This window comes from Rattus norvegicus, chromosome X (assembly GCF_036323735.1).
Source record: "Rattus norvegicus strain BN/NHsdMcwi chromosome X, GRCr8, whole genome shotgun sequence".
In the NCBI taxonomy this organism is placed as follows: domain Eukaryota; kingdom Metazoa; phylum Chordata; class Mammalia; order Rodentia; family Muridae; genus Rattus; species Rattus norvegicus.
Window position 1 is genome coordinate 47,232,265 of NC_086039.1, and position 26,649 is coordinate 47,258,913.

The window sequence follows — 26,649 nt, forward strand, 5'->3', positions numbered from 1 at the left end:
CTTCAAACTATCAAAAATCTACCTGTTTCTGTTCCCCAAGGACTGGTGTTAAATGCATGTGTCACCACACTTAAGACGGTCTCTTATTCTTCATACACACACACACACACACACACACACACAGAGAGAGAGAGAGAGAGAGAGAGAGAGAGAGAGAGAGAGAGAGAGGCAGACAGACAGAGAGAGGATTAAGAGGAGAAGGAGAATGAACCATCATTCTTCATATTTGTATCTTACCTCTGCTTTTAACACAAAGTATAATTTTACCAGTGACATTTACGTGTGTGGTATGGTGGTAATAAGTGTGTGTTTGTGTGGGTGGAGGATGATATGTGTGTACATGCATGCACATGGGAAAAAGAGAGGGAGACAGAGATGAGAGACAGAGAATAAAAGAAGACATCTATTGTTTCTACTTTTGTTTTGAAGAACAAGAATACAAATTTATTTATTCGTGTAGTCAGGATATACTGTATGAAGGAAGAATAAAGAAAAAAGAAGAAAAATATTTTCTTGGTATGCCTCTACGTGCTTTTCCTTGAGAATTTTGCATCTTTTGATTCTAGTCCCTGTAATATTCTCTTACGTCTCTGATATTCAGAAAACTCAATTTCCAGGATGCATACTCTAGACTATTCCAATTCTCTACCATGACATTTCTCCTTTATAATGCCTAAAAATATGTTTTACAATATTTAAGCTTTATAAAAAACACTATTACTAACTTTGTTTGATATAACAAAGACTATCATATCCTATTTTAAATAAGAAAAACATAATATTAACAGTATATTCATTAATATCTTACCAGAAACATAGTAATATTCCTCATTTAATAACAGAAAAATTGTAAAGCTTAGAACTAATGCAAAGACAGCCTTTATAGTGAGGTATGACAATCTTGTTATTTTATAGAAGCAGAAATTCAGAAAATAATCTACCTAAAATTAATTCTGAAATAATACTGATAGTCATAGGCAACACAGATTCAGATAGGTACTATGCACTTAAAGTACATATTTAATTCAAAGGTAAATGACAACCAGAAGGATGATCCAATGTCCAATAACTAAATGCACTAACATTAAGTTACCTGAGTATTCTTCAAAAATAATGGTAGATCGATCTGATGGCGTTTCCTGAGAAGAGAAGTCCTTCTCCAGATCTGTGTCTTCCTGAGAATCTTCCTCATCTCTGCTCTTAACAGAAAATGTAATTGCACCTGCAACATGTGGGTATAGGATGTGAGCTAACCAGTGAGGAGTTACTGAAAAGTTTAGTCTCAACTCAATTTTCAGAGTTACTTTGACCCCAATGGAGAAATTAGGGAAAGGACTGTAGGAGCTGAAGGGTTTTTGTAACCTCATAGGAAGAACAACAATATCAACCAACTAGATATCCCAAAGCTCCCATGGACTAAACCACCAAACAAAGAGTACAGAAAGGGTACCCATGGCTCCAGCTGTGTATGTAGCACAGGATTGCCTTATCTTGGAGGGGAGCCCCTTAGTCCTATGGAGGTTTGATGACCCAGGATAGGGGAACCCTAGGGCTCTTAGGCAGGAGTAGGTGGGTGGTGGGGAAAATACCCTCATAGAGGCAGGGGATAGGAGACTTGTGGAAAGGAAACTGGAAGAATAACATTTGAAATGTAAATGAAAATAACCAAGAGGAAATGAAAAAAAGAAAAATTTAATGGAAATTATAGGAAACAGTATCAACTTCTTAATAATTGTTTCGCAAAAAATTTCTGTAATAAGAAAAAGTGGCCAATAATTAGCTTTCAGTATCTTAGTTATCCTGGAGGATTGTGCTTACCTAGTTTTCTTCCTCAGACTCTTACAACACCCCTAATTATTATCTCATTTGAAAACAATTTTATCTTATATAATTGTAGGTAGTATACTATTCCAATTTTAATGTTTCATGTGAATATTTAACACACTTTGTCATAAAAATTGCTACTGTCAAAACATCTATTTTAATTTTCTATATTAAATTGGACTCATTCAAAATAGGTAATAATATTAAAAACTGGGGATGTTATATTACATTTAAAAATATATAAGTCATCATGTATATGTTTGTGTTTACTATATCATAATGTTAAATTGGTAATTATCTTTTAATTCTGAATCCTACACCAAAATGTTTGATATGGACAACAGTGTCAAGGATTGATGCTGTCCTATTAAACCAAAGGAGTAGTTCATAGATTCCTCTGAGCATACATTATGCCTTTGGTGGGTTTTCAATATCTGTTACATGCAACACTTTACTATCATCAACATTCATTGTTTTTTCCAATATGAAATATAGAAGATCAAGTGTTGGCAAGAACTGGGTAATTAATAATCACCAGCCAATCTCCCCATCTATTGTAACTTCATGTTTATTTGAATGAATATATGTGCTATTATTAAAAACAAATGCCACCAACATTTACTGAATATATTCATGTTTTAAAATGATCTTTTCATGCCTAATAATGTCAAGGAGACATGGAAATATTATTCTTATTTGCCCTTGTACATTTATAACTGTTTTTATCATTATGTCCATGAAAATTTCAGGTTTTTAAAATAAGAAATTAGACTACATGGTCCACCATCATCTTTGCAATAACCACAATATATTGACTGAATTTAATAATTGTCTCAGATAGTTTGTTTCTTCCACAGTAATTTAAACTATTAATCTAGATTTTTACTCTTCACGTAAGTATTCCATCTCAGAACCTATTATTTTAATGGGTGTATATATGAATTTATATGTTTTTATGCTCATATATATGCACTCAAACACATTTATCCATATTTGTCTATGTGCTACAAATGTAGATAGAAGGCAAGGCACAAAGTATCAAAAGTGACTCATGATATGCCCAACACTGACCTGTGCAAAACTATAGAATGAAAAAATGTTATAACACTTAAATCTTTTTTTAAAGATTTATTTATTTTTCATGTTTGTGAGTACACTGTCACTGTCTTCAGACACACCAGAAGAGGGCATCGGATCTCATTACAGATGGTAGTGAGCCACCATGTGGTTGCTGGGAATTGAACGCAGAACCTCCGGAAGAGCAGCCAGTGCTCTTAACCGCTGAACAATCCTCTAACTCTTAAATCTTTTTTTTTAAAAACTTTATAGAGACAAGAAACAGGATGAGAATCAAAATTAAATGTAAATTAACACATATCTAAATCTAATTAGGTCGTTACAACATAATATATATTCAAGAACTATGTAACCCTCTATAAAGAAAACTTAAAAAATAAAACAAAGAAATCACTATACTTTAAAACATGCAATACTTACGACCATTGAAAAGGATCTTTGGTAAGAATCATTGCTCTATTTAATAAGCGCTCCTATCTCATACACTATTCCAAAGAGTAAAATCTGCTACTCCAAAAAATAAATAAATAAATAAAATAAAATCTGCTACTCCAGTTCTGTTGTATAATTTGTTAGCAGCAGAAGTTATTTCTATTTGTTATTCTGTAAACAATTTCTATCTTATATTTTAACCCTATAGGTAATTGATCACAATGGGCAAAACAATTATTTATAAAATCATTAAAATAATTTTTACATATAGGCAGAAAGCAGACTAGATTTCTTTTTATTGCTACTGATATATGTTAAAATGAACACAAAATTTGGATGCTCTCACCTACTCAAAATGAGTAAAATCCATTAAATTTCTTTGAGACTGTGTTTATGACACTTTCAAGTGAAAGTAGCCTTTTACAATTTTATGTCTCTTATGATCTTGTGGATACTATTTAAAGGATATACATAATTTTACATTCATTTCTAAAATAATCTATAATATGCAGCTTCCAGCAACTAAATAATGGCAGGTAAAACATTTTAAGTCTGTATTTCATTTTCAAACTAGATAAGATACATACAAACTGAAATTTTAATTGCTTTTGAGAACATATTAGGTTCTTTTCTAAGATATATTTTCTAACATATCAAAGTGAAACTATATTTTATATGAATTCATCTTCAACTACTATGGTAGTATTGCTTGAAGACCACAAATAGTTCAAACTTAAATAGAAAAACTCAAGGCGTGGTTTAATAAAGCTTTTAAGAAGCAGTTTGCTTTAAATTCTACAAGAATGACAAATCTCAAAGAATTCTTAGTATTAATGAAGTTATTTGATATTTTATAAGGAAATACTTTTATTGGATTTTTTTGTCTTATACAATCTTTATAAGGTTTATTTTTTTTTTATTAACTTGAGTATTTCTTATATACATTTCGAGTGTTATTCCCTTTCCCGGTATCCGGGCAAACATCCCCCTCCCCCCTCCCCTTCCTTATGGGTGTTCCCCTCCCAACCCTCCCCCCATTGCCGCCCTCCCCCCACCAGTCTAGTTCACTGGGGGTTCAGTCTTAGCAGGACCCAGGGCTTCCGCTTCCACTGGTGCTCTTACTAGGATATGCATTGCTACCTATGAGGTCAGAGTCCAGGGTCAGTCCATGTATAGTCTTTGGGTAGGGGCTTAGTCCCTGGAAGCTCTGGTTGCTTGGCATTGTTGTACATATGGGGTATCGAGCCCCTTCAAGCTCTTCCAGTTCTTTCTCTGATTCCTTCAACGGGGGTCCTATTCTCAGTTCAGTGGTTTGCTGCTGGCATTCGCCTCTGTATTTGCTGTATTCTGGCTGTGTCTCTCAGGAGCGATCTACATCCGGCTCCTGTCGGTCTGCACTTCTTTGCTTCATCCATCTTGTCTAATTGGGTGGCTGTATATGTATGGGCCACACGTGGGGCAGACTCTGAATGGGTGTTCCTTCAGTCTCTGTTTTAATCTTTGCCTCTCTCTTCCCTGCCAAGGGTATTCTTGTTCCCCTTTTAAAGAAGGAGTGAAGCATTCACATTTTGATCATCCGTCTTGAGTTTCATTTGTTCTAGGCATCTAGGGTAATTCAAGCATTTGGGCTAATAGCCACTTATCAATGAGTGCATACCATGTATGTCTTTCTGTGATTGGGTTAGCTCCCTCAGGATGATGTTTTGCAGTTCCAACCATTTGCCTACGAATTTCATAAAGTCGTTGTTTTTGATAGCTGAGTAATATTCCATTGTGTAGATGTACCACATTTTCTGTATCCATTCCTCTGTTGAAGGGCATCTGGGTTCTTTCCAGCTTCTGGCTATTATAAATAAGGCTGCAATGAACATAGTGGAGCACGTGTCTTTTTTATGTGTTGGGTATATGCCCAAGAGAGGTATAGCTGGATCCTCAGGCAGTTCAATGTCCAGTTTTCTGAGGATTCTCCAGACTGATTTCCAGAATGGTTGTACCAGTTTGCAATCCCACCAACAATGGAGGAGTGTTCCTCTTCCTCCACATCCTCGCCAGCATCTGTTGTCCCCTGAGTTTTTGATCTTAGCCATTCTACTGGTGTGAGGTGAAATCTCAGGGTTGTTTTGTTTTGCATTTCCCTTATGACTAAAGATGTTGAACATTTCTTTAGGTGTTTCTCAGCCATTCGGCATTCCTCAGCTGTGAATTCTTTGTTTAGCTCTGAACTCCATTTTTTAATAGGGTTATTTGTTTCCCTGCGGTCTAACTTCTTGAGTTCTTTGTATATTTTGGATATAAGGCCTCTATCTGTTGTAGGATTGGTAAAGATCTTTTCCCAATCTGTTGGTTGCCGTTTTGTCCTAACCACAGTGTCCTTTGCCTTACAGAAGCTTTGCAGTTTTATGAGATCCCATTTGTCGATTCTTGATCTTAGAGCATAAGCCATTGGTGTTTTGTTTAGGAAATTTTTTCCAGTGCCCATGTGTTCCAGATGCTTCCCTAGTTTTTCTTCTATTAGTTTGAGTGTGTCTGGTTTGATGTGGAGGTTCTTGATCCACTTGGACTTAAGCTTTGTACAGGGTGATAAGCATGGATCGATCTGCATTCTTCTACATGTTGACCTCCAGTTGAACCAGCACCATTTGCTGAAAATGCTATCTTTTTTCCATTTGATGGGTTTGGCTCCTTTGTCAAAAATCAAGTGACCATAGGTGTGTGGGTTCATTTCTGGGTCTTCAATTCTATTCCATTGGTCTATCTGTCTGTCTCTGTACCAATACCATGCTGTTTTTATCACTATTGCTCTGTAATACTGCTTGAGTTCAGGGATAGTGATTCCCCCTGAAGTCCTTTTATTGTTGAGGATAGCTTTAGCTATCCTGGGTTTTTTGTTATTCCAGATGAATTTGCAAATTGTTCTGTCTAACTCTTTGAAGAATTGGATTGGTATTTTGATGGGGATTGCATTGAATCTGTAGATTGCTTTTGGTAAAATGGCCATTTTTACTATATTAATCCTGCCAATCCATGAGCATGGGAGATCTTTCCATCTTCTGAGGTCTTCTTCAATTTCCTTCTTCAGTGTCTTGAAGTTCTTATTGTACAGATCTTTTACTTGCTTGGTTAAAGTCACACCGAGGTACTTTATATTATTTGGGTCTATTATGAAGGGTGTCGTTTCCCTAATTTCTTTCTCGGCTTGTTTCTCTTTTGTGTAGAGGAAGGCTACTGATTTATTTGAGTTAATTTTATACCCAGCCACTTTGCTGAAGTTGTTTATCAGCTTTAGTAGTTCTCTGGTGGAACTTTTGGGATCACTTTAAATAATTTTATGATATAAAATTAAATAACTCTCTTATGGGAGTGTTCTTAAGATAAAACTAAAGCAACATTCTCTCTACTCTCTCTCTCTCTCCCCTCTGGAATGTTTACTCTTAAATACTTTTCTGAATGTACTTTATTGTAGCTGCAGTTAAAACAATTCAAGAAGTAAAAGATGTGCAATTTTACTGTAGAAGTGTGGGTACTATTTCACTGCTCAAAATTTAAATGAAACTTATGAATTTAAATGGTGCTACATTTGCTCAGCATTACATTCTAAAAACATGTGTGAAAAACAATGCCTCTCATGATATCAAGTGTTAGATATATGTGTTGCCTGAGTTTGTCACTAAAGATGTCCACTAGCAAGTCAGATATTTCAAGAGAATGTATAATTTCATAGAATATCAGAATGTCACATGCAAAAACTATTTCTATGTTGTTGAAATGTAGTCTCAATATATCAATATCTTTATAACCTTAAATATTTTATTTTGTTGAAAATTAATTTTGTTTATTAAAAAAAACAAATCTTAACGAAAGCTGACTAAAAGCTTGCTTGCAATTCTTTTCTTGGCTATCTTCACGAAGTACCTCATTCTCAGGTGCTTACTTATAAACTGCCAAGTTTTATAACTATCTGTTAGCTATAACTTGTATTTATGTCAAATTATCCATATATAATATATATTCATTCAAATTTTTGCAAGTTCAAGAAAAACTTGTGTCCTGGAGCCCCCCTGAAGCAACATAGGTTATTAATTTTTTTTTTTGCCCACCAGAACATGACGGGAGACTATATTGCTGAAGAAAGCATATACATTGGTTGCAGGGTCTAGAGTCTCAGGAAAAGTAGGTCCAATGACATGCCCAAATTGGGATCCAGCTCAATGGAAGGCCCCAAGATCTGACACTATTACTGATGCTATGGTATGCTCACAAAAAGGGACCTATCATGACTGCCCTCCAAAAAGCCCAACAAGTAGCTGAAAGACTCAGATGCATATATTTACACTGAACCAATAGATAGAAGCTCCTGATCTCTGGGGTTAAATTAAGGAAAGCTGGAAGAAGATGGGGAGGGGGTGACCCTATAGAAAGGCCAACAGTCTCAACTAACTTGGATCCCCGAGAGCTCTCAGACACTGAGTCACTAACCAGGCACCATATACCAGCTGATATGAGGCCCCCAACACATATACATCAGAGGACTGCAAATTCTGGACTCAGTGAGAGAAGATGTACCTAACCCTCAAGAGAGCACACGGAATGGGGAGGACTGCTGAGGTGGGGGTTGTGAGGCGAGAACATCCTCATGAAGACAGGGTTGGGTGGAGGAGGTACAGAATGTAGAACAGTCAGAGGGTGGACCAGGACAGGGATACATTCTGGACTGTAAAAGAAAAAATAAAGTAAAGTCAGTACAGAATAGGAAGTTTCTTCTTTCATGGTTAGGTTTCATAAAACAGAAGGGGATTATTCATGAGGTGACAGGATGTAAGTCAATACTCTTACCTAGCTGTGAGTCCAATGGACTTCAATAAGGACTGCTATTCCTAGTTCATAGGTGTTATAATGTCACGGATACTATGGGGTCAACAACTACATTCTAATTTGATGTATGGCCCATTCCATAAGAGAAATCACATGGCTAGTATTCAAACTCTGGCTAAGAATCTGGGCAGGGGTAGCTCATAAGTAGAACCTATCACTATTACTCTGCTAAATCACCTACTACCTTCTAAATATGAATTACCCTACTCATAGATTAGTATTGTTCTAAGACATGATTAAATCAATTATTTGAAGAGAGAACAGTGGTTGGTTCAGAAATGTAGAACTGGTAAAAATGCAGTCATTAGAGTTCTCAGATAGGAAAGCTCAGGGACCACTATCAAATAGGCGTGGAACAACTGTAAAAAGCTAGACGTAAGGGAGGAACAGAGAAAAACAGTGAGAGTACCGAGCCTCTGAACTCATGAATTGAAATTGATGTACAGAGACAGTCAGATAGATCAGTGGAACAGAATTGAAGACCCAGAAAAGAACCTACACACCTATGGTCACTTGATCTTAGACAAAGGAGTTAAAACCATCTGGTGAAAAAAGATAGCATTTTCAACGAATGGTGCTGGTTCAACTGGAGGTCAGCATGTAAAAGAATGCAAATAGACCCATTTTTATCACCATGTACAAAGCTTAAGTCCAAGTGGATCAAGGACCTGCACATCAAACCAGATACACTGAAACTAATAGAAGAAAAAGTGGGGAAGAGTCTTGAACACATAGGCACTGGGGAAATTTTCCTGAACAAAACACCAATGGCTCATGCTCTAAGATCAAGAATCAACAAATGAGACCACATAAAACTGCAAATCTTCTGTAAGGCAAAAAACACTGTCATTAGGACAAAATGGCAACCAACAGATTGGGAAAAGATCTTTACCAATCCTACATCTGATAGGGGGCTAATATCCAAAATATGTAAATAAGGCTAATATCCAAAATATGTAAAGAACTCAAGAAGTTAGACTCCAGAGAGCCAAATAACCCTATTTAAAAAATGCAACAAAAAAAAAAAACAAAAAAAAACCCCAAAAAAATGCTAATTCTAATTATTTGGGTTGGGGATTTGGCTCAGTGGTAGAGCACTTACCTAGCAAGCGCAAGGCCTTGGGTTCAGTCCCCAGCTCCGAAAAAAAAAGAAAAAAGAAAAAAGAAAAAAAAACAAAAAAATGGGGTACAGAGCTAAACAAAACATTCTCAGCTGAGGAATATTGAATGGGTGAGAAGCACGTAAAGAAATGTTCAACATCCTTAGTCATCAGGGAAATGCAAATCAAAACAACCCTGAGATTCCACCTCACACCAGTCAGAATGGCAAAGATAAAAAACTCAGGTGACAGCAGATGCTGGTGAGGATGTGGATGGAGAAAGAGGAACACTCCTCCATTGTTGGTAGGATTGCAAACTAGTCCAACCACTCTGGAAATCAGTCTGGAGATTCCTCAGAAAATTGGACATTGCACTACCTGAGGACCCAGCTATACCTCTCTTGGGTATATACCCAAAAGGTGCTCCAACATACAACAAAGACACATGCTCCACTATGTTCATAGCAGCCTTATTTATAATAGCCAGAAGCTGGAAATAACCCAGATGCCCTTCAACAGAGGAATGGATACAGAAAATGTGGTACATCTACCCAATGGAGTACTACTCAGCTATCAAAAACAATGACTTCATGAAATTCATAGGCAAATGGAATGAACTAGAAAATATCATCCTGAGAGAGATAGAAATCACAGAAAAACACACTTGGTATGCATTCATTGGTAAGTGCACATTAGCAAAAAATCTCGAATTACCCAAGATGCAATCCACAGACCACAGGAAGCTCAAGAAGATGTATTACCAAAATGTGGATGCTCCCAATCCTTCTTAAAAGGGGAAAATATCCATAGGAGGGGATATGGAAGCAAAGTTAGGGCAGTGACTCAAGGAATGGCCATTCAAAGCCTGACACACATGTGGCCCATATATATATATATATATATATATACATATATATATATATATATATACATATATATATGTATATATATATATATATACAGCTACCACAACTAGATAAGATTGATGAAGCTAAAAAATGCATGCTGAAAGGGACTGGATATAGATCTCTCCTGAGAGACACATCCAGAGCATGTCCAATACAAATACAGAGGTCAATGCTAGCAGCAAACCACCTAACTGAGAACAGGACGCCATTTGGGGGGAATTAGAGGAAGTATTGAAAGAGTTGAAGGAGCTTGCAACCCCAGAAAAACAACAATGTCAACCAACCAGAGCTTCAAGGGACTAAACCACTACCGAAAGTCTATACATGGACTGACCCAGGGCTCCAACTGCATATGTAGCAGAGAATAGCCTTGTTGGAGCACCAGTAGAAGGGGAAGCTCTTGGTCCTGCCAAGGTTGAACCCCCACTGCAGGGGAATTGGGGGGGGGGGCAGTAAGGGGGATGTACAGGGGGAATATCCATAAGGGTAAGGGGGAAAGGAGGCAATGGTGGTTTATGGACAGAAAACCGGGAAGGGGAATAACATTTGAAATGTAAGTGAGGAAATATATCTAATAAAAATTTAAAAAAAGAAAAAGAAAGAAAAAAGAAAGCCGCTGTGGCTGCTAACAAAATCTTGCAGAAGATGAAGCCAATATCCTAGCACAGATTCAGAAGGTGTTCTTGGGCACTCATCATCTATAACAATAAGTTTTCTTTAAGAGTATGCTTCTGGACCCTTATTCATGCTCCATTATCAAAATTGAACCAAAATTAGTTGTCTTCTACAACCATTGGGTTACATGAAGGATTAATAGTACACTTAAATGAGAAATACAATATGATTCTTCCTGGGAAATTCTGTATTTATTTGTAGCTATACTACACTCTGCATTCCTCTTACATATATAATATTAATTTATTTTTTATTTACATGAATTACATTCATTATGTTTTCAGTAATGTTGTTTCAACTGTTATTCAGTGCTAAATATTAACTATCTTGTAATAGAGAAAGATTTTACAATGTATCTGAAGCGTGCCAGGAATTCAAGATTTTCCTCTCATTTTCCTAAGTGCTATGATTGCTGGGATAAATCACTACCAAGCCTGGCAATTTAGTTACCATATTCTGTCACTTTTCACCCTCTCCCCTCTCATACCCCATAAAATGATTCTGCTCAAGTATAACTGGGAACTTTGATATAAATATTTTATTAGAAATATAGAATTATACAAATATAGAATTTAGTCATACTAAATATTGACTATATTTCCATATTTTAGTTATATAGATGTAGGTTTTTAATACCAATTCCTATAGTTATTTGAATGTATCTACTAAATTTCAAACATAGACATCTTATGTATCCCACTTCTAGAAATTTCTTCTATAGACATATTGAAGTCTCAAGATAAAGTAATATTTGCCATAAAATGCATACCATAAAGCTCTATTTATTTGACTAGTTAAAGAGTGAAATAACCAAGTAAGCTTTTCCTCATATTGTTTATTCAAAATGAGACCAATAAATAAATATGTTCTATGTTTTATTATCATATATCTCACTTAGCAATGTAATTAATAATAAATTGTATTAAGGACTTAATACCTTTGAATTCTCCACGTTTCCAAGGGCACACATGGAGAGTATATGGAATTGAGTTGTCAGGTTCTATAGTGATAAAGGAATTTCCCCACACTATTGAGAGATCTGAAGTTACCTAGAAGAATGGATTGGAAAATAATAATTATGTAATGTCAATATGAAAAATGTTTTCCTTTTTTCATGTTACACAGTTGCATTATATCATATTATATATGACTTAGAATCATAAGTTGTTGATTAAAATATAATTTACTTAATTTATTAAATCTATAGAGTTTTCATTGAAAAGAAATTTAGAAACATGTATAATTTTAGAAAAAGAAAAATCTGAGAATTGAGTTTAGTTTATTAATCTGACTTAAGCCCTTTCTAAGAACAGCTTCCTGTTTTATAATATTAACCGTATTTTCTTTATTCCTTTGTCTTTCTTTCAAAATTTTTGGTACAGTAAGTACCAAAGTATATATGGGATATCAGATCACTGCATCTATTTCTGTTGTTCATATTTTTGTTTCTTCTGTTTTTGCTGCTTTGGTGACTTCTATGGATTAAATGTATGATGTCTGAGGTCAAAAAAAATCAATGTGATCAGTGCAATTCCTCATCAGATACTAGTGAAGACTTCAGCAATGATTTGGTTTATGATTTTTGAATACCTTGAGCCAAAATAATCAGCCTTCTGCTAAGGATCATTACAGAAGCATATTCCTAGTATTTATGTAGCTTAAAGTTCTGCCTTATTGAGACAGTTCACTATAAATCTTAGATGAAAAATTCCACATTACCACATCTTTATTTGGCATGTCAAAACCTCTACATGTAAAAGTGATTTGCTTGATCCCAAAAGATAGATAATATCTTTTAAAATCCCATAAAAGCATTTTCTAGTTCATACCTTCTTATGAAGTTTGTTAAAATTAAATTTTTGTTGGTTACTACTTAACAGTGCATGCTCTAGTAAGGCAAAGTTAAACAATTATTGAGTACTTTTGACATATGTTCTTAGAACGGAATCTTTCTTTCAAAACAAAAGTTTTAGACAAGTTAAATAATGAGAAAAACATGCTTGTGGATATAGTAAGGATAACTTTGGAAGGTCAAATAGAGATCCATACCAAATATGCATGTCCCCCTTTTTTTTTTAAAGGTTTTCATTATTTAAAATTACTACTCATGCAAATTGCAGAATTTTGCAGAGCGAAATAGAAAAAGGCCAGGTTTTCAAAATGGTATGTCTTTACTCTAAATAGTTGTTACAGTTTTCCTTAAGTATGTACTCATACTGTTTCAGATATCCTTATAGTTCATTATAGATTTGGGGAAGAATGGATTTAGAACAAATACTTTAATAAAAATGGGATTGTGTTTGATTGTGGAGATTTCAAAAGAATGGGTATAGGCTAAAGAAAATGAACAAACAAGCATAGGGAAGGGTAGGGAAAAGGAAAGAAAGGGTGGTAGAAAGGAAGGAAAGAGTGAAAGAATGAGAGGAAGAAGAGGGAAAGAGAGGGAGAAGAAAAGAGAAGGAAGAATAGAGGGAAAAAGAATGGAGAGCAAGAGAGAAAGAGGGAGAAGGATCACACTGATCGCATTGAATTAAATTACATATTACAGAAGAACAAAAAACAATGCCTGAAAATAGAGAAGTATGACAGAAGACACAATGCAAATGTGTGATGTAACCCAAGGAGTATTACTATTTCCCTCATTGTCAGGAACAAATTTCAGCTTCAGGCAGCTGTGAGTCAGATGGATAGTTTCGTTCTGTTCATTTGTTTTCTTACTTTTGTAGTATAATTGATAATAAAGACTGTGCAAATATAAGGTAATGACTGATGTGAATATTGCCATGATGAGTGTAAGTTAGTTCTTCAGTATGATGACTTGGATGCTTTCATTAACCACAGAAAATAGGAATAGCCCAGCTGAGTCCAGGTATATTGTCCTAATAAATATCTATAACTATTAATTTTTAAAATTAGAAATACAAAAATAATCTAGCACGTATCGAGTGTTGTTTCAGTATTATCTCTGCGTTAAATGTTAATAATGTATTTAACCATTATGCTTAAACATGAGAATTATTTACATTTAATTACACAAGCATAATTATGATAGAAAAAGCATTGATTTTAATTGTTTTCCACTTTTAAAATACATACCTTCTGTAAGGTTAAATTATAAATTACAACAGAGATATCATTTCTGTTTTGACGACAAAATGAAGTGAATAAGCAATATATGGTAATGGGGGCTGTTTAGAAAAATGTGTTTTTACAACTCTTGAAAGGTTTTCTAACTTGGTAATAAATTCTGAATGTGGAAGAGTACTATAAAAACCATATTGGCTTCCATGTCTGATTGATCTTCATTCCTTTCATCCCCATTTAAAGGTCACACTTTATGTTTCCATTTGTTTCTAAAACAAATATATTTTAAACACTATTTTGTTTTCAATGCCCCAATGTTATGCTGTATAGTATGAACAAAATCATGGGTACAAAACATTGTCTGTGAGGTGACAGGGTACATCTGACTAGCAGGCATAAATCCTTGGATGGGAGAAATTGAGAGTAAGGGAGATAGGTCATAAAGGGAAGGTGGGAAAGTGGGGCAGTAGAGGAGAGAAGGGGAGAGAGAGAAAAAGTGAATCTATACGTATATAGTGAAGAATAAACAGGACAATGACATATGGTAAGTAAATACAACATAAGCGACTACAGAGATTAATTTGAAATTGAGAGATGATATTGAAGAGTTTTAGGAATTTTAACTTATAATATTTAATACAAAATACTCTCTGAAATCCTGAAATATATGTATGTATATATGCATACACACACACAAACACATATGTGTATATATATAAACATATATATTTAATAATATAAATATATAATATTTATATATATTATATTTAAATATAATAAATATATATTTATTAATATAAATATATAATATGAAATCTCAAATATATACATATATACATATATACATATATACTCATATATATGTATATATTTGAGATTTAAAAGAAGCAAAGGGTTTCCACATTTCTGTCATCTGCTCTGATGATGAACATTATGTATATAGGGATGAGAGATGAATATTCTTTTGAGGAACACACTGGTCATATAACATTTTCAGGCAAAGGGTAAGGGAGGATGGATTGAGAGTATTAGAAAACACAACTGGATTTAAGGGGGACATTTTGAAGATAATGTTGGAAAGTGGTGCAATGTATACTTCCTGGAATCTATGGAGTGATCCTAGAGAAGACCCCTAGTAATGGAGAATTACAGAACCTGAAGTGGCCATCTTCTGTAACCAAGCAAGGTTCTAGTGTTGAGACTGGGACTCCAATACAGCCCCAAAACCTTCAAATTAAAATTTGTCCTGCCTGAAAGAAGTGCTGCAGTAATGGTGGCAAACAGCATGTGGGATTGGCCAACCAATGACTGGTCTAACTGAGGCCCATGCCACAAGACAGATCCCATGCCTGCCATTGTCTGGATGACCAGGAATCTGTGTCTGGATAGTCCAGAGACCAGGGTTAAACAAAAAGCATGTCAAACAACAAATTCAATGAAATGAATCCTAATGATATTCTACTCATTGATCAGTGCCAAGGCCCATCAACTTCAGAGAGGTTTCACCCAGCAACTGTTGGGAACAGATGTAGAGTTCCACAGCCAAGCATTAGGTACAGTTCAGGGACCTCAAAGAAAAGGTAGAAGAAGGATTGTAGAAGCTAGAAGTGTAGAGGACACCAGGAGAACCCAGCCCACAAACTAAAGTAAGCAGGACTTACAGACACTGAAGCTTGCATGGGCCTGCACTAGGTCCTCTGCATATAAGTTAAGTTTGTGTAGTATGGTGTCCTTGTAGGACTCCTAATAGTGGGAGAGAGGGGGCCTCTGACTTTTTTGCTTCCTCTTGTGACTCTTTTACTTATAATTGGTTGTCACATGATATGCCTACTTTTATTGTAATATGTTATACAATGTTCACTTGATGTCCCTGTGATATCTCAAGGGAAAGAGAAGAGGAGTGGATCTGGAAGAGAAGGGGAGTGGGGGAGGCATCAGGAGGAGTAGATCGATGGGGAACAGCAGTTGGGATGAAATATATGAGAGAATAAAATTTTAAAATATATAAAAAAAAACAATAGCAACAAGAACACCACCATCATCAATAATACTGGCCCTTACAAAAAGGTACCCACAGCTGAGAAAGTTCCAGACAGTTCTAAGTGTGGTGGCACACGCCTGCAATTTCAACATTTGTTAAACTGAAGAAAGAGAATGCTGTGAGTTCAAGACCAGCTGGGGATACATCGTAACACCATCAAAAAATTTAATCATTAGGCAAAAGAAAATTCTAAAACAGAAAACTTTTGCCAATGAGATCTAAATGGGTGTGGTGGTGTAGAAATGTGCTATAAATGAATGAGGTATTCAGTGTTTTACAAACCTTCAAAAGAGTTGAACTGGGCTGTACCTCATGGTCAAAATAACCTGAGTCTACCACTGAATTCCCTTTTAGATCAATTTAAAAACTATATGACACTAATGCAGAAAACCACTGCATTATGTAGAAACATGGATATATATTATTGTAACTGCACAAGTAATTGAGAAGCACTATGTTGTGAATGTGGAAGAGATTTACAGATAGCCGAATCAAGTTTACTATGCTTGTGAAAAAAATAAAACCATTGATAGATAAAAAAATAAGAGTGATACTTGGAATTTTATTTCTGTTTTTCATGCTGAGGATTAAACTCAGAGTCTCATACATACTAAGTACAGATTCTCGCAAATGACTTATGCCTCTCCCAGCAGCAAGTAGCATATGATTACAAATTCCTTAATTTAGGAGATGAAACCAGGAAGATGCCTAGTTTTAGGTTAGCATGGGCTACAAATTGATACTGTGTTTCAGCATATTAAAAAATAATTTTGCTCCCACATTTTATAGAAATCATCTTAAATCATTTATGGTTTCTTCAAGAAAGAATGAACATGATACTAATAAGTAAACTTGAAAGAGTTTTGAACATGATACTAATAAGTAAACTTGAAAGAGTTTCAAGTAAACTTGAAAGAGTGCACTAAATTATGCACTAATATTTAAGTATAAAACCTCTATGGAGACCTCCACATCAAACCAGATACACTCAAAGTAATAGAATAAAAAGTGGGGAAGAATCTCAAACACATGGGCACTGGAGAAAATTTCCTGAACAAAACACCAATAGCTTATGCTCTAAGATCAAGAATGGACAAATGGGATCTCATAAAACTGCAAAGCTTCTGTAAGGCAAAGGACACTGTGGTTAGGACAAAACAGCAACCAACAGATTGGGAAAAGATCTTTACCAATCCTACAACAGATAGAGGCCTTATATCCAAAATATACAAAGAACTCAAGAAGTTAGACCGCAGGGAAACAAATAACCCTATTAAGAAATGGGGTTCAGAGCTAAACAAAGAATTCACAGCTGAGGAATGCCGATTGGCTGAGAAACACCTAAAGAAATGTTCAACATCTTTAGTCATAAGGGAAATGCAAATCAAAACAACCCTGAGATTTCACCTCACACAAGTGAGAATGGCTAAGATCAAAAACTCAGGTGACAGCAGATGCTGGCGAGGATGCGGAGAAAGAGGAACAGTCCTCCATTGTTGGTGGGATTGCAGACTGGTAAAACCATTCTGGAAATCAGTCTGGAGGTTCCTCAGAAAATTGGACATTGAACTGCCTGAGGATCCAGCTATACCTCTCTTGGGCATATACCCAAAAGATGCCTCAACATATAACAAAGACATGTGCTCCACTATGTTCATCGCAGCCTTATTTATAATAGCCAGAAGCTGAAAAGAACCCAGATGCCCTTCAACAGAGGAATGGATACAGAAAATGTGGTACATCTACACAATGGAATACTATTCAGCTATCAAAAACAGTCACTTTATGAAATTCATAGGCAAATGTATGGAACTGGAAAATATCATCCTTAGTGAGGTATCCCAATCACATAAAAACACACATAGTATGTACTCATTGATAAGTGGTTATTAGCCCAAATGCTCGAGTTATCCTAGATGCACAGAACACATGAGACTCAAGAAGGATGACCAAAATGAGAATTCTTTACTCCTATAAAAGGGGAACAAGAATACCCTTGGGAGGGAATAGGGAGGCAAAGGTTAGAACAGAGGCTGAGGAAACGCCCATTCATACCCTGCCCCACATGTGGCCCATACATATACAGCCATCCAATTAGATAAGACGGATGAAGCAAAGAAGTGCAGGCTGACAGGAACCAGATGTAGATCTCTCCTGACAGACACAGCCAGAATACAGCAAATACATAGGCGAATGCCAGCAGCAAACCACTGAACTGAGAATAGGACCCCAGTTGAAGGAATCAGAGAAAAGACTCAAAGAGCTTGAAGGGGCTCGAGACCCCTTATGAACAACAATGCCAAGCAACCAGAGCTTCCAGGGACTAAGCCACTACCCAAAGACTATACATGGACTGACCCTGGGCTCTGACTGCATAGGTAGCAATGAATAGTCTACTAAGGGCACCAGTGGAAGGGGAAGCCCTTGGTCTTGCCAAGAGTGAACCCCCAGTGAACGGGATTGGTGGGGGGAGGGCAGTAGTAGGGGGAGGATTGGGGGGAACATCCATATAGAAGGGGAGGGGGAGGTGTAAGGGAGATGTTGGCCTAGAAACCAGGGAAGGGAATAACATTTGAAATGTAAATAAATAAGAATTACCCCATTTAATAAAGTTGGAGAAAAAAAAACTTGTATGGAGTTATGTATGATAGCAGGTGCCTACAATCCAATTATGTGACAGGCTAGGGAAGGAGATGTGAAATTTAAGACTATAGCAAGCCCCTATATCAAACAAAGCAAAACAAAAAATAAATGAAAACAATTAACATAGTACGAAGAACAACAACAACAACAACAACAACAACAACAACAACAAACTTCTTTGATGCTAACCACATTTAGGAATTAAAATTAAATTCTGTAATTATTGGAAGAAGAGAAGATAGAATTACAATCAACTCTGTGTGTGCTTCACCCCATTATGTGACTTTTTAAAAAATTTCACATGGTTAATATATTTCATATAATTCAACGTATATGTATAGCAGGAAATATGTTCTTTTTAAAAAAGTCTTACCTTAAATGTCAGGAGACTTTTTGTATAATTAGGCACTATTATGGATTTATCTGTCACATTTCCCACTTTGCAGTCTATAACAATGTGGTCCAAGGCTGTGGGTTTTGTCCCAATCCCATCTATTTCAATGATGTGTGCCATGCCATCTACTTCATTTTGTAAAGTAAGTTTACCCTATGATAAACAAGATACTTTTAAGCTCTATAGCACTCAGCAGTCATAATTCAATGCTAAATAATACCTCTCAACTTATTCATATGGAATAACAAAAATAGCTTGTAAGAAAATGTTAGTCCCTGTAGTTTTCAGTTCATATAAAAATGGTTTTATTAAGAAAGAATCTACTAATGAAATGGTCTTTATATCTACCTACTCTCCGGAAATTATATATTATATATAAGCATTCTCATACCTAGCAATTATTTACACTTAGCACCTTATGAAAGAACTGTTGCTAAGGGAAAGTTTCATATGTAGCAGTTGACTTATTGACTTAGAACAATGATTTCATATCATCCATGTGTTCTGAAAATAACATGGATATAAGTATTCATTAGCAGCATTATGAGTGTCATGATAAATATCAGAAGTTAAACATATTAGGCAAAACTATCAAATTTATTGAACATACAAGTGTTGGTAAACATATTATAATTAACTATATTAACTACTATCTAAACATTTGCTCATTTACGTATTAAAATGCAAGGAAGAATTCATGATAATACCATAATTTCACATTCCAAAATTGGTTTGAATGTCAAAGGATATTGTATAGTTTCACCAGGGGCAACATGTAAAATTGGAGGTCCATGAAACCACTCTCCTTCTATTTTAACTTGAAATTTCCAAAGTTTCTTTGATTCATTTTTCTGAAAAATGGAAAGGGTTAGACACATGTTAGAAAGATGATGCAAAATTATATGACATACTAATAACTGTTATATCATTAAAAAATACAATTAATCTGCTCATGGTTATACAACTGTAACTCTAATACCTGGAAGCCCTAAGTGTACACATCCCTGGAGTTCCATAGTAGCCTGGGATCTACTGTTAAATTCTAGGTCAAAATGAGCTAAATAGTGAGACCTGGTTACAAAAACCAAAGAACTTGGAATATAGTTCAGCAGTAGAGTAAATGCTTGGCATGGAAAAGAATTAAATGAGATGGGATTGGGAGAAGTTTAGAATCAACCCAATTAAATGTAATGGAAATCATAGTATAAAAACAATCACCTATGCCTGTTAAGACTAATTTAATTATTTTTACAGAAGAATCATAATGAAGTGGTTAGAAAAAGCATTTGATAAAATACTTAACTTATTATGAATTATTCCAAGTATTACAAAGGAAAAATTTGGGAATGTGACATTTAAATGAAAAATTTGTGAAGAACAATTTTTAAAAATGTCAAGAATAACAAGACTACTCAGATTTTTTTTATAAGTAATAACAAAGATTGCCTGATAGGTCTATCCAGGCATTATTTTAATCTGGAGAAAATAATTTGTTTGATTTACTGAAGATCAATTTATGCTAATTTATGACAAATGTCCACAATGTAACAATAGTAGTATCCCGAATGATATGATTGATTACTAATCAAGAAAAATAAAAGTTATTGTAACTGGTATATTTCTCGGATAGTAGGTGTTAAATATCTTATTAGAAGAGATTTGCTTGCATCAGTCTGACTGACTTGGGTTTAGTAATTAAAAGAGCAAAACTTAATTCATTGTTCTGAATATGGAAATTTCCCTATGTCTCATAGGGGAAAGAGTACCTCTGAACTCATCTTATTCACATGCTAAAATCAATAGGATTTCAAGTGGTGATCTAAGCATCTGTATCTCAGCATGGTGACTCCAGGTGGAAAAAATCTTTTATTAGGTACTTACTGAGCGGTTAAGGAAATCAGTCACATTTTAAGCAAATAGATCCAATACAAATAATGCTTGTGTTGTAGCTGAGGGGAAGAAACCCTGACATAATGGGAAACATAATTTCTTGTCTAAAATACAATTATAAATTTGCAGCTCTCCAGATAAGACCACACACACACACACACACACACACACACACACACACACACACACACTGTGGCTAGAAACTTTAGTAAATTGTGAAAATATCAACAAAAAAGAATTCTTACTTACTATGGGGATATGCTGAGTAAGTGGTTCAAATGCTGGTGTTTTAAACAACAATTCAGCCTCTGGTTCTTCTTCATTTACTATACCTTCAATTACGTACACACGTACATCATGTCTTGATAACAACAAAATTTTACAAGGGTATCTTCCAGACCCAAGGGGAGCAAATCGTAGAGGAATTGAAACCGTTCCTTCTAAAGCTAGCAAAATAATTTAAAAGCAAAAATCATTTTACAAGGCCTAAACTTAATTTTGCTAATCGATGTTTATTTAATAATATTCTGTGAAAATGTATCTACTTAGATTAGGTATCTTTGACATTACATATGATCTATGTTTAATTAAAAAACTTATTTTTGAATGAGAGATGATATCTTCCATGGTTTCGTGGAAGAGGTATTCCATTCTAAAAAGTCAAAGAGCACTGACTGCTCTTCAAGAGGTCCTGAGTTCAAATCCCAGCAACCACACGGTGGCTCACAAACATCTGTAATGGGATCCAATGTCCTCTTCTGGTGTATCTGAAGATATCTACAGTGTACTCACTCACATTAAATAAATAAATCTTTAAAAAAACACATCCCAATATTGCTTTTAATTTACATTTTGGATGACAAGTCAGGGAAAGAGAAATGGGTATTTCTAGGGATTTTTAGTTTTCAATATCTAATTAATATACAATATTTAGTTGGTCAGAACTAGTGAAATGTCTTTGTTTCCCTTTAAGTGAGTGAATAAATGAAAAGGTTACATCAGTATTATTTGCCATGTTCTCTAACAAAAATAGCCCAAATACTTTTCAACATGAACATCTGATTTAAAACACCTAATGACTAATGATTAGCATTAAAGTGAAAATCAATGATATTATTAGGTCTATATTATAATCCAAATCATTAACTGCATGATTTAAAGAATAAAGTGTTAGACTCTTTGTCTTCCAAATTTAAAAAAATCATTGCATCAGTAGAATTAATGAAAATATTGGTTTTATTTTTAAAGATTAATTGAAGAAAACACTGTTTCTTTGCCTTATACAACGAAAATAGCAGGCTCATTGAAGTGTGTTTGTGGGTTTTGAGTGTGTGTGTGTATTTCCTTAGAAGTGATTTTTCCAAATATATTTGTAAGATTGTGCTACAATACAATCTGTTATTTAATTTTAGACATATATATCATCCAGTTGTACAAGGTACTCTAATCTCTGCATGTAACATTCAACTTCTCTCCATTGTCTCTTGCATACCAATATATGATTTCAGAGATCGCCTCTCAAAAATTATTTGTTTTCAGGACATAGTCTGTGCCTTCTTTGAAATGCATAGACAATAAAGAGAGATTTTTTTTTATGATATATGATTTTTAGTCCTTCAGTCAACACACACACATGCATGCATGCACGCAGGCACAGGGAGAGAGAGAGAGAGAGAGAGAGAGAGAGAGAGAGAGAGAGAGAGAGAGAGAGAGAGAATGAATAAAAGTCAAATGTTTAGACCTACATGGAGCCCAACTGCATTGATACTCCATGCTCACAAGGCATTATAACTTACAACTGAAAGAAATTCAATCTTTTTTACAATATTTTCATAAGATAATTTTTAGTTCTACTTTCATACTGGTTGACTTTAAGAATTGTAGAGCAAATAAGAATTGTCTACTATAAGGAATGCAGGTAGACAATTAATCTTGTGAGCTCATTTATCTACATGCATGAATATGAGAACCATTATTGTTCATGTTAGGGTTCAAAAAGTGAGTAAAACTAGTTATAACCCAAATATTTTATGCTATTACTTTCTCATATAAGTCTGAGTCCCGTACAAATATCTAAATAAGCTTGCACTTTCTAATTAAATCGTACATGGGAAGGAAGGCCGGGAACTTTTGATAACACATCAACTTTGTATTTTTTTCATTTTGACTTCTCATAACAAAGTTTCGTCACTATCATATATTAAAAAACAGCTCATTTATTTTAATTACTGTTAGACTAATTTAACAAAGTACACAAATAATTAGAATGAACTATTACCAAGCTAATAAACAACATCTTCATGATAACTTAAACTACATGAAAGATTACAAAATGTATGTTTAAATACCTGTCTAAATAGATTATGATAGACTGTCAATTGCATATACACCAATGATAAAGGTAAAACAAATATTAATAAACTTTTATAAAGTTCAAAAGATAAAGGTTTAGTCAAATTCTCTTGCATAAAATCATAAAGGTGAAATTGACTTACTAATCAAATTGAAAATGTTTTAAAATTATAAGAAAAAATGTTGCTTGAGTGACAATTCAGTAGACTACTTGTCTCTTAAATGCTCATGTATTTTATCTCAATTCTCCATAAAAAGGAACAAGAGGTGAACTGCAGTTCAATATGTGAGCACACATGTAAATAATTCCAAGACATAGAAGATCATGTACCAAGTCAGTCTGGCTGCACAAGGAGACCCTGTCTCACAAAAAGTAGAAGAAAATAAAAGAAACACAGTACATGCAGTACTGTATAAAATTATATATATATATATATATATTTTTTTTTTTGGTTCTTTTTTTCGGAGCTGGGGACCGAACCCAGGGCCTTGTGCTTCCTAGGCAAGTGCTCTACCACTGAGCTAAATTCCCAACCCCATAAAATTATATTTAATTACACTTTTCTACTGGTGAACTTTGCCAGTTTACTCCAATACTTGAGTATGTACAGGGAAAATTTTGTTTAACATGTACCAATGTATGAGAGGGTAGTTTGAGAAAGGCCTATGACTTACTGAGGTTTTCCAAGTAGGAAATATATTTACCATTAGGTGGATGCAATGAGAAAAGCAATGGAAAATGGAAATAGATGAAGCTGATGTCAAAAAAAGGCAGTTCGACAATTACACAAAAGACTGAGAATTTCAAATTGAAGGGAACTGGACTACTAAGAACAAGGTTAGAGAGCATGACATTATTCTATTATGTATGTGGAAGGAGGAGAAATTCTGACAAGAAAAGGAAGATTTTTAGACAGGGAGTAGAATTTCATTCTTGCTATTGGGAAACAACAGTAAAGCAAAAAAAAGATGACTTCGTTCACAAGAAAGAGTCATGCTATGGAAGGCCTGCAGTCCACATATTCTGTATGAGGTTGTCTTCGCTTATGACAAAAGTCTGACGGGAAGTGAAATTTCAATCATCGGAATAAGAATCAACTTAGGGTATAAGAATAAGCATATCCACAATGGTGGATTGGGGAGAAGAGAAAGATTAGGAATTTTCTTTAATCATTCCACTAACAGTATAAGAAGAGAACTTTTATAAAGCATTAATAAAGATAATATAAGTAAAGATTTTGGAAAATAATTTTCTGAAGAAGCTGTGTCTGTAGCAAATATTTTACTGACTGCTTGACCTTGCTTAATTAGAGTATCGTCTTGGTTAAGGTACAATGTTAAAGGTTAAGAATCAAAATCATCTTGAAATGTTAGCCACTTTAATAGCCATTTGTTTTTAGTGTCTGCACTTGACCTAATATCCTTATGTCTATTAGGTAAAACACTTATAATGCACTGTAAAATTTAGCACATATTAGCTACAACCATAAAGTGAAGAATCCGAGGGAAGATTTATATACTTTTCTGGAGCCTGCTTCCCTGAATCACCTGACCAATATACTTATGGAGTACATTAAATTTGTGATTTTCATAGTTGAGGAGGTTTAAGTGTTTATGTAATCCTTGTTATTGCAGAATACTCTTTCCTAGTTGTTTCAGAATTTCATTGATTAATTGACAGATTGATTCTTTTATTTATTCTCATTCATTCATTCACTCATTCATTCATTTGCTCATTCATTCATACATTTTACCAGAATATTTTGTGAGAAAATTTCCCTTCACGTTTTCCATATGATCTGTTATTATTTATTGCCTTATTCAAGTTCTAATACTTAAATTCTTGTTACCTGCTTGGGTGCTTGGCAGTTGTTTCTGGAATGGTCGTTCTTCTAGGAATATAAATTGAACAAGAAATTTTTGAATTTATAATTTGTAACCATGCTTTTAGGATTAGAAATATTTTACAGTTAATAGAAAACCAGAGGAAACCAACAAGTGAGACTTTCTTAAATGACATTTACCAAAAATGTAACACATCACATATAAAACTAATGTTCTGGTACATTTGAAGTTAATACTAGTTAAGAGACTAGAGTCCTAGTATTGCCTAGCAAGTTGAAAGGAACGAAAACAAAAAATGAATATAAATTTCAGGAAAAAACATTTAGATACATGTTTACTATCTTATTAATAAAAATATTAATAAGATACAATATATACCTATTGATATTCATTTTAACCTAATTTATATATGTGACAATTACAGAATAAACATGCTTCAGAAAACCAATAGCAAATATATTACATAAATGATAAAGAACATTATTCTATCAAAGATATATTACCCATGAATAAACAGTGTTCACTTCTAGCATGTTCCTGCCTTTAAATATCTGTTATACTGCTAAGTATTCTAATCAAAATATCCTTGATTACCTGATAAAATTTGAGGTTTAAATTCAAGAGATTGCATGTGGAAAGCTGGAGGTTCTGGAATTTGAGGGATATAAATTCTCCTGGGTATATTGAAATGTGCAGGAAGGCTCAGTTCTGTTGTATATAAAATGGATTTAGGCTTCTTCAACTTTGACATATTAAAGAGCAAAAGGCACTGTAAGTAAACATTGATATTATATTATAATTTTCTGAAATTTGATCTCAAAAACATAAGAACATTATATGCTCAGTGAAACATTTGGGAGAAAATTACACACAAGTATAAACAAGCTTCTTTCGTTGGAGATGTTATCATAAAGCTGGGTAAAAGGTAGCACTAACCAATAAAAGTTACCAGTGATGTCACCTTTAAGAGTGGCCCTTGTTCATTTTTCTAATGCTTACAGTAATCAATAAATTCTGTTGCAAGGAAAACATTCCATTAATGAGCAATGAAATACAGCTTTACTTCTTGAATAGAAACCTATGTGCTTTCATATCTCTACATCAGATACTCACTTCATTTGCAGAACCTACCAAACCACTATCTTCTCTAATGATGATTTTTTCTTCTTCTTCCTTTTATTCTTTTCTTAAGTATATAAAAACAACTAGCTTTCAGGCCTTTTTGGATGCCCAGATCAAATCACATTCATATCAAGATGTTTTATTTTTTAAATTCAAATGACCAATACTCACAAAATGTGGGTTACAACACATTCTTATTGGCATCCTCCTCTAGACACAATACTGCCCTTATGAAAAATGGACAGTGGAGATCAAAGTAGCTTTCACAGTGTAAGTGAAGCAGGATACAAGAGACAATACTTACTTAAGAAAACATATCATGTGTTAGATATTAAGACAGACAACAAGTAAAATCTTTTATATGTTTAAGAACTTACAATTTTTTTTATT

General features: G+C 34.5%; 1 protein-coding gene across 2 annotated transcripts in view; it reads right to left on the bottom strand.

Moving 5' to 3' along the window:
- The window catches only part of Cfap47 (cilia and flagella associated protein 47), a 355,085-nt gene that overhangs the window by 83,180 nt on the left and 245,256 nt on the right, over nucleotides 1-26,649 (bottom strand). For both annotated transcript variants that reach the window (XM_063280369.1, XM_063280368.1), the window contains exons 45-51: nucleotides 25,732-25,906; nucleotides 25,143-25,184; nucleotides 21,190-21,386; nucleotides 19,758-19,901; nucleotides 19,030-19,203; nucleotides 11,826-11,937; nucleotides 1,094-1,222 (exon numbers count right to left, since the gene is read on the bottom strand). In XM_063280369.1, coding sequence (XP_063136439.1) covers nucleotides 1,094-1,222; nucleotides 11,826-11,937; nucleotides 19,030-19,203; nucleotides 19,758-19,901; nucleotides 21,190-21,386; nucleotides 25,143-25,184; nucleotides 25,732-25,906 — 973 coding nt within the window. The remainder of the gene's footprint in view (nucleotides 1-1,093; nucleotides 1,223-11,825; nucleotides 11,938-19,029; nucleotides 19,204-19,757; nucleotides 19,902-21,189; nucleotides 21,387-25,142; nucleotides 25,185-25,731; nucleotides 25,907-26,649) is intronic.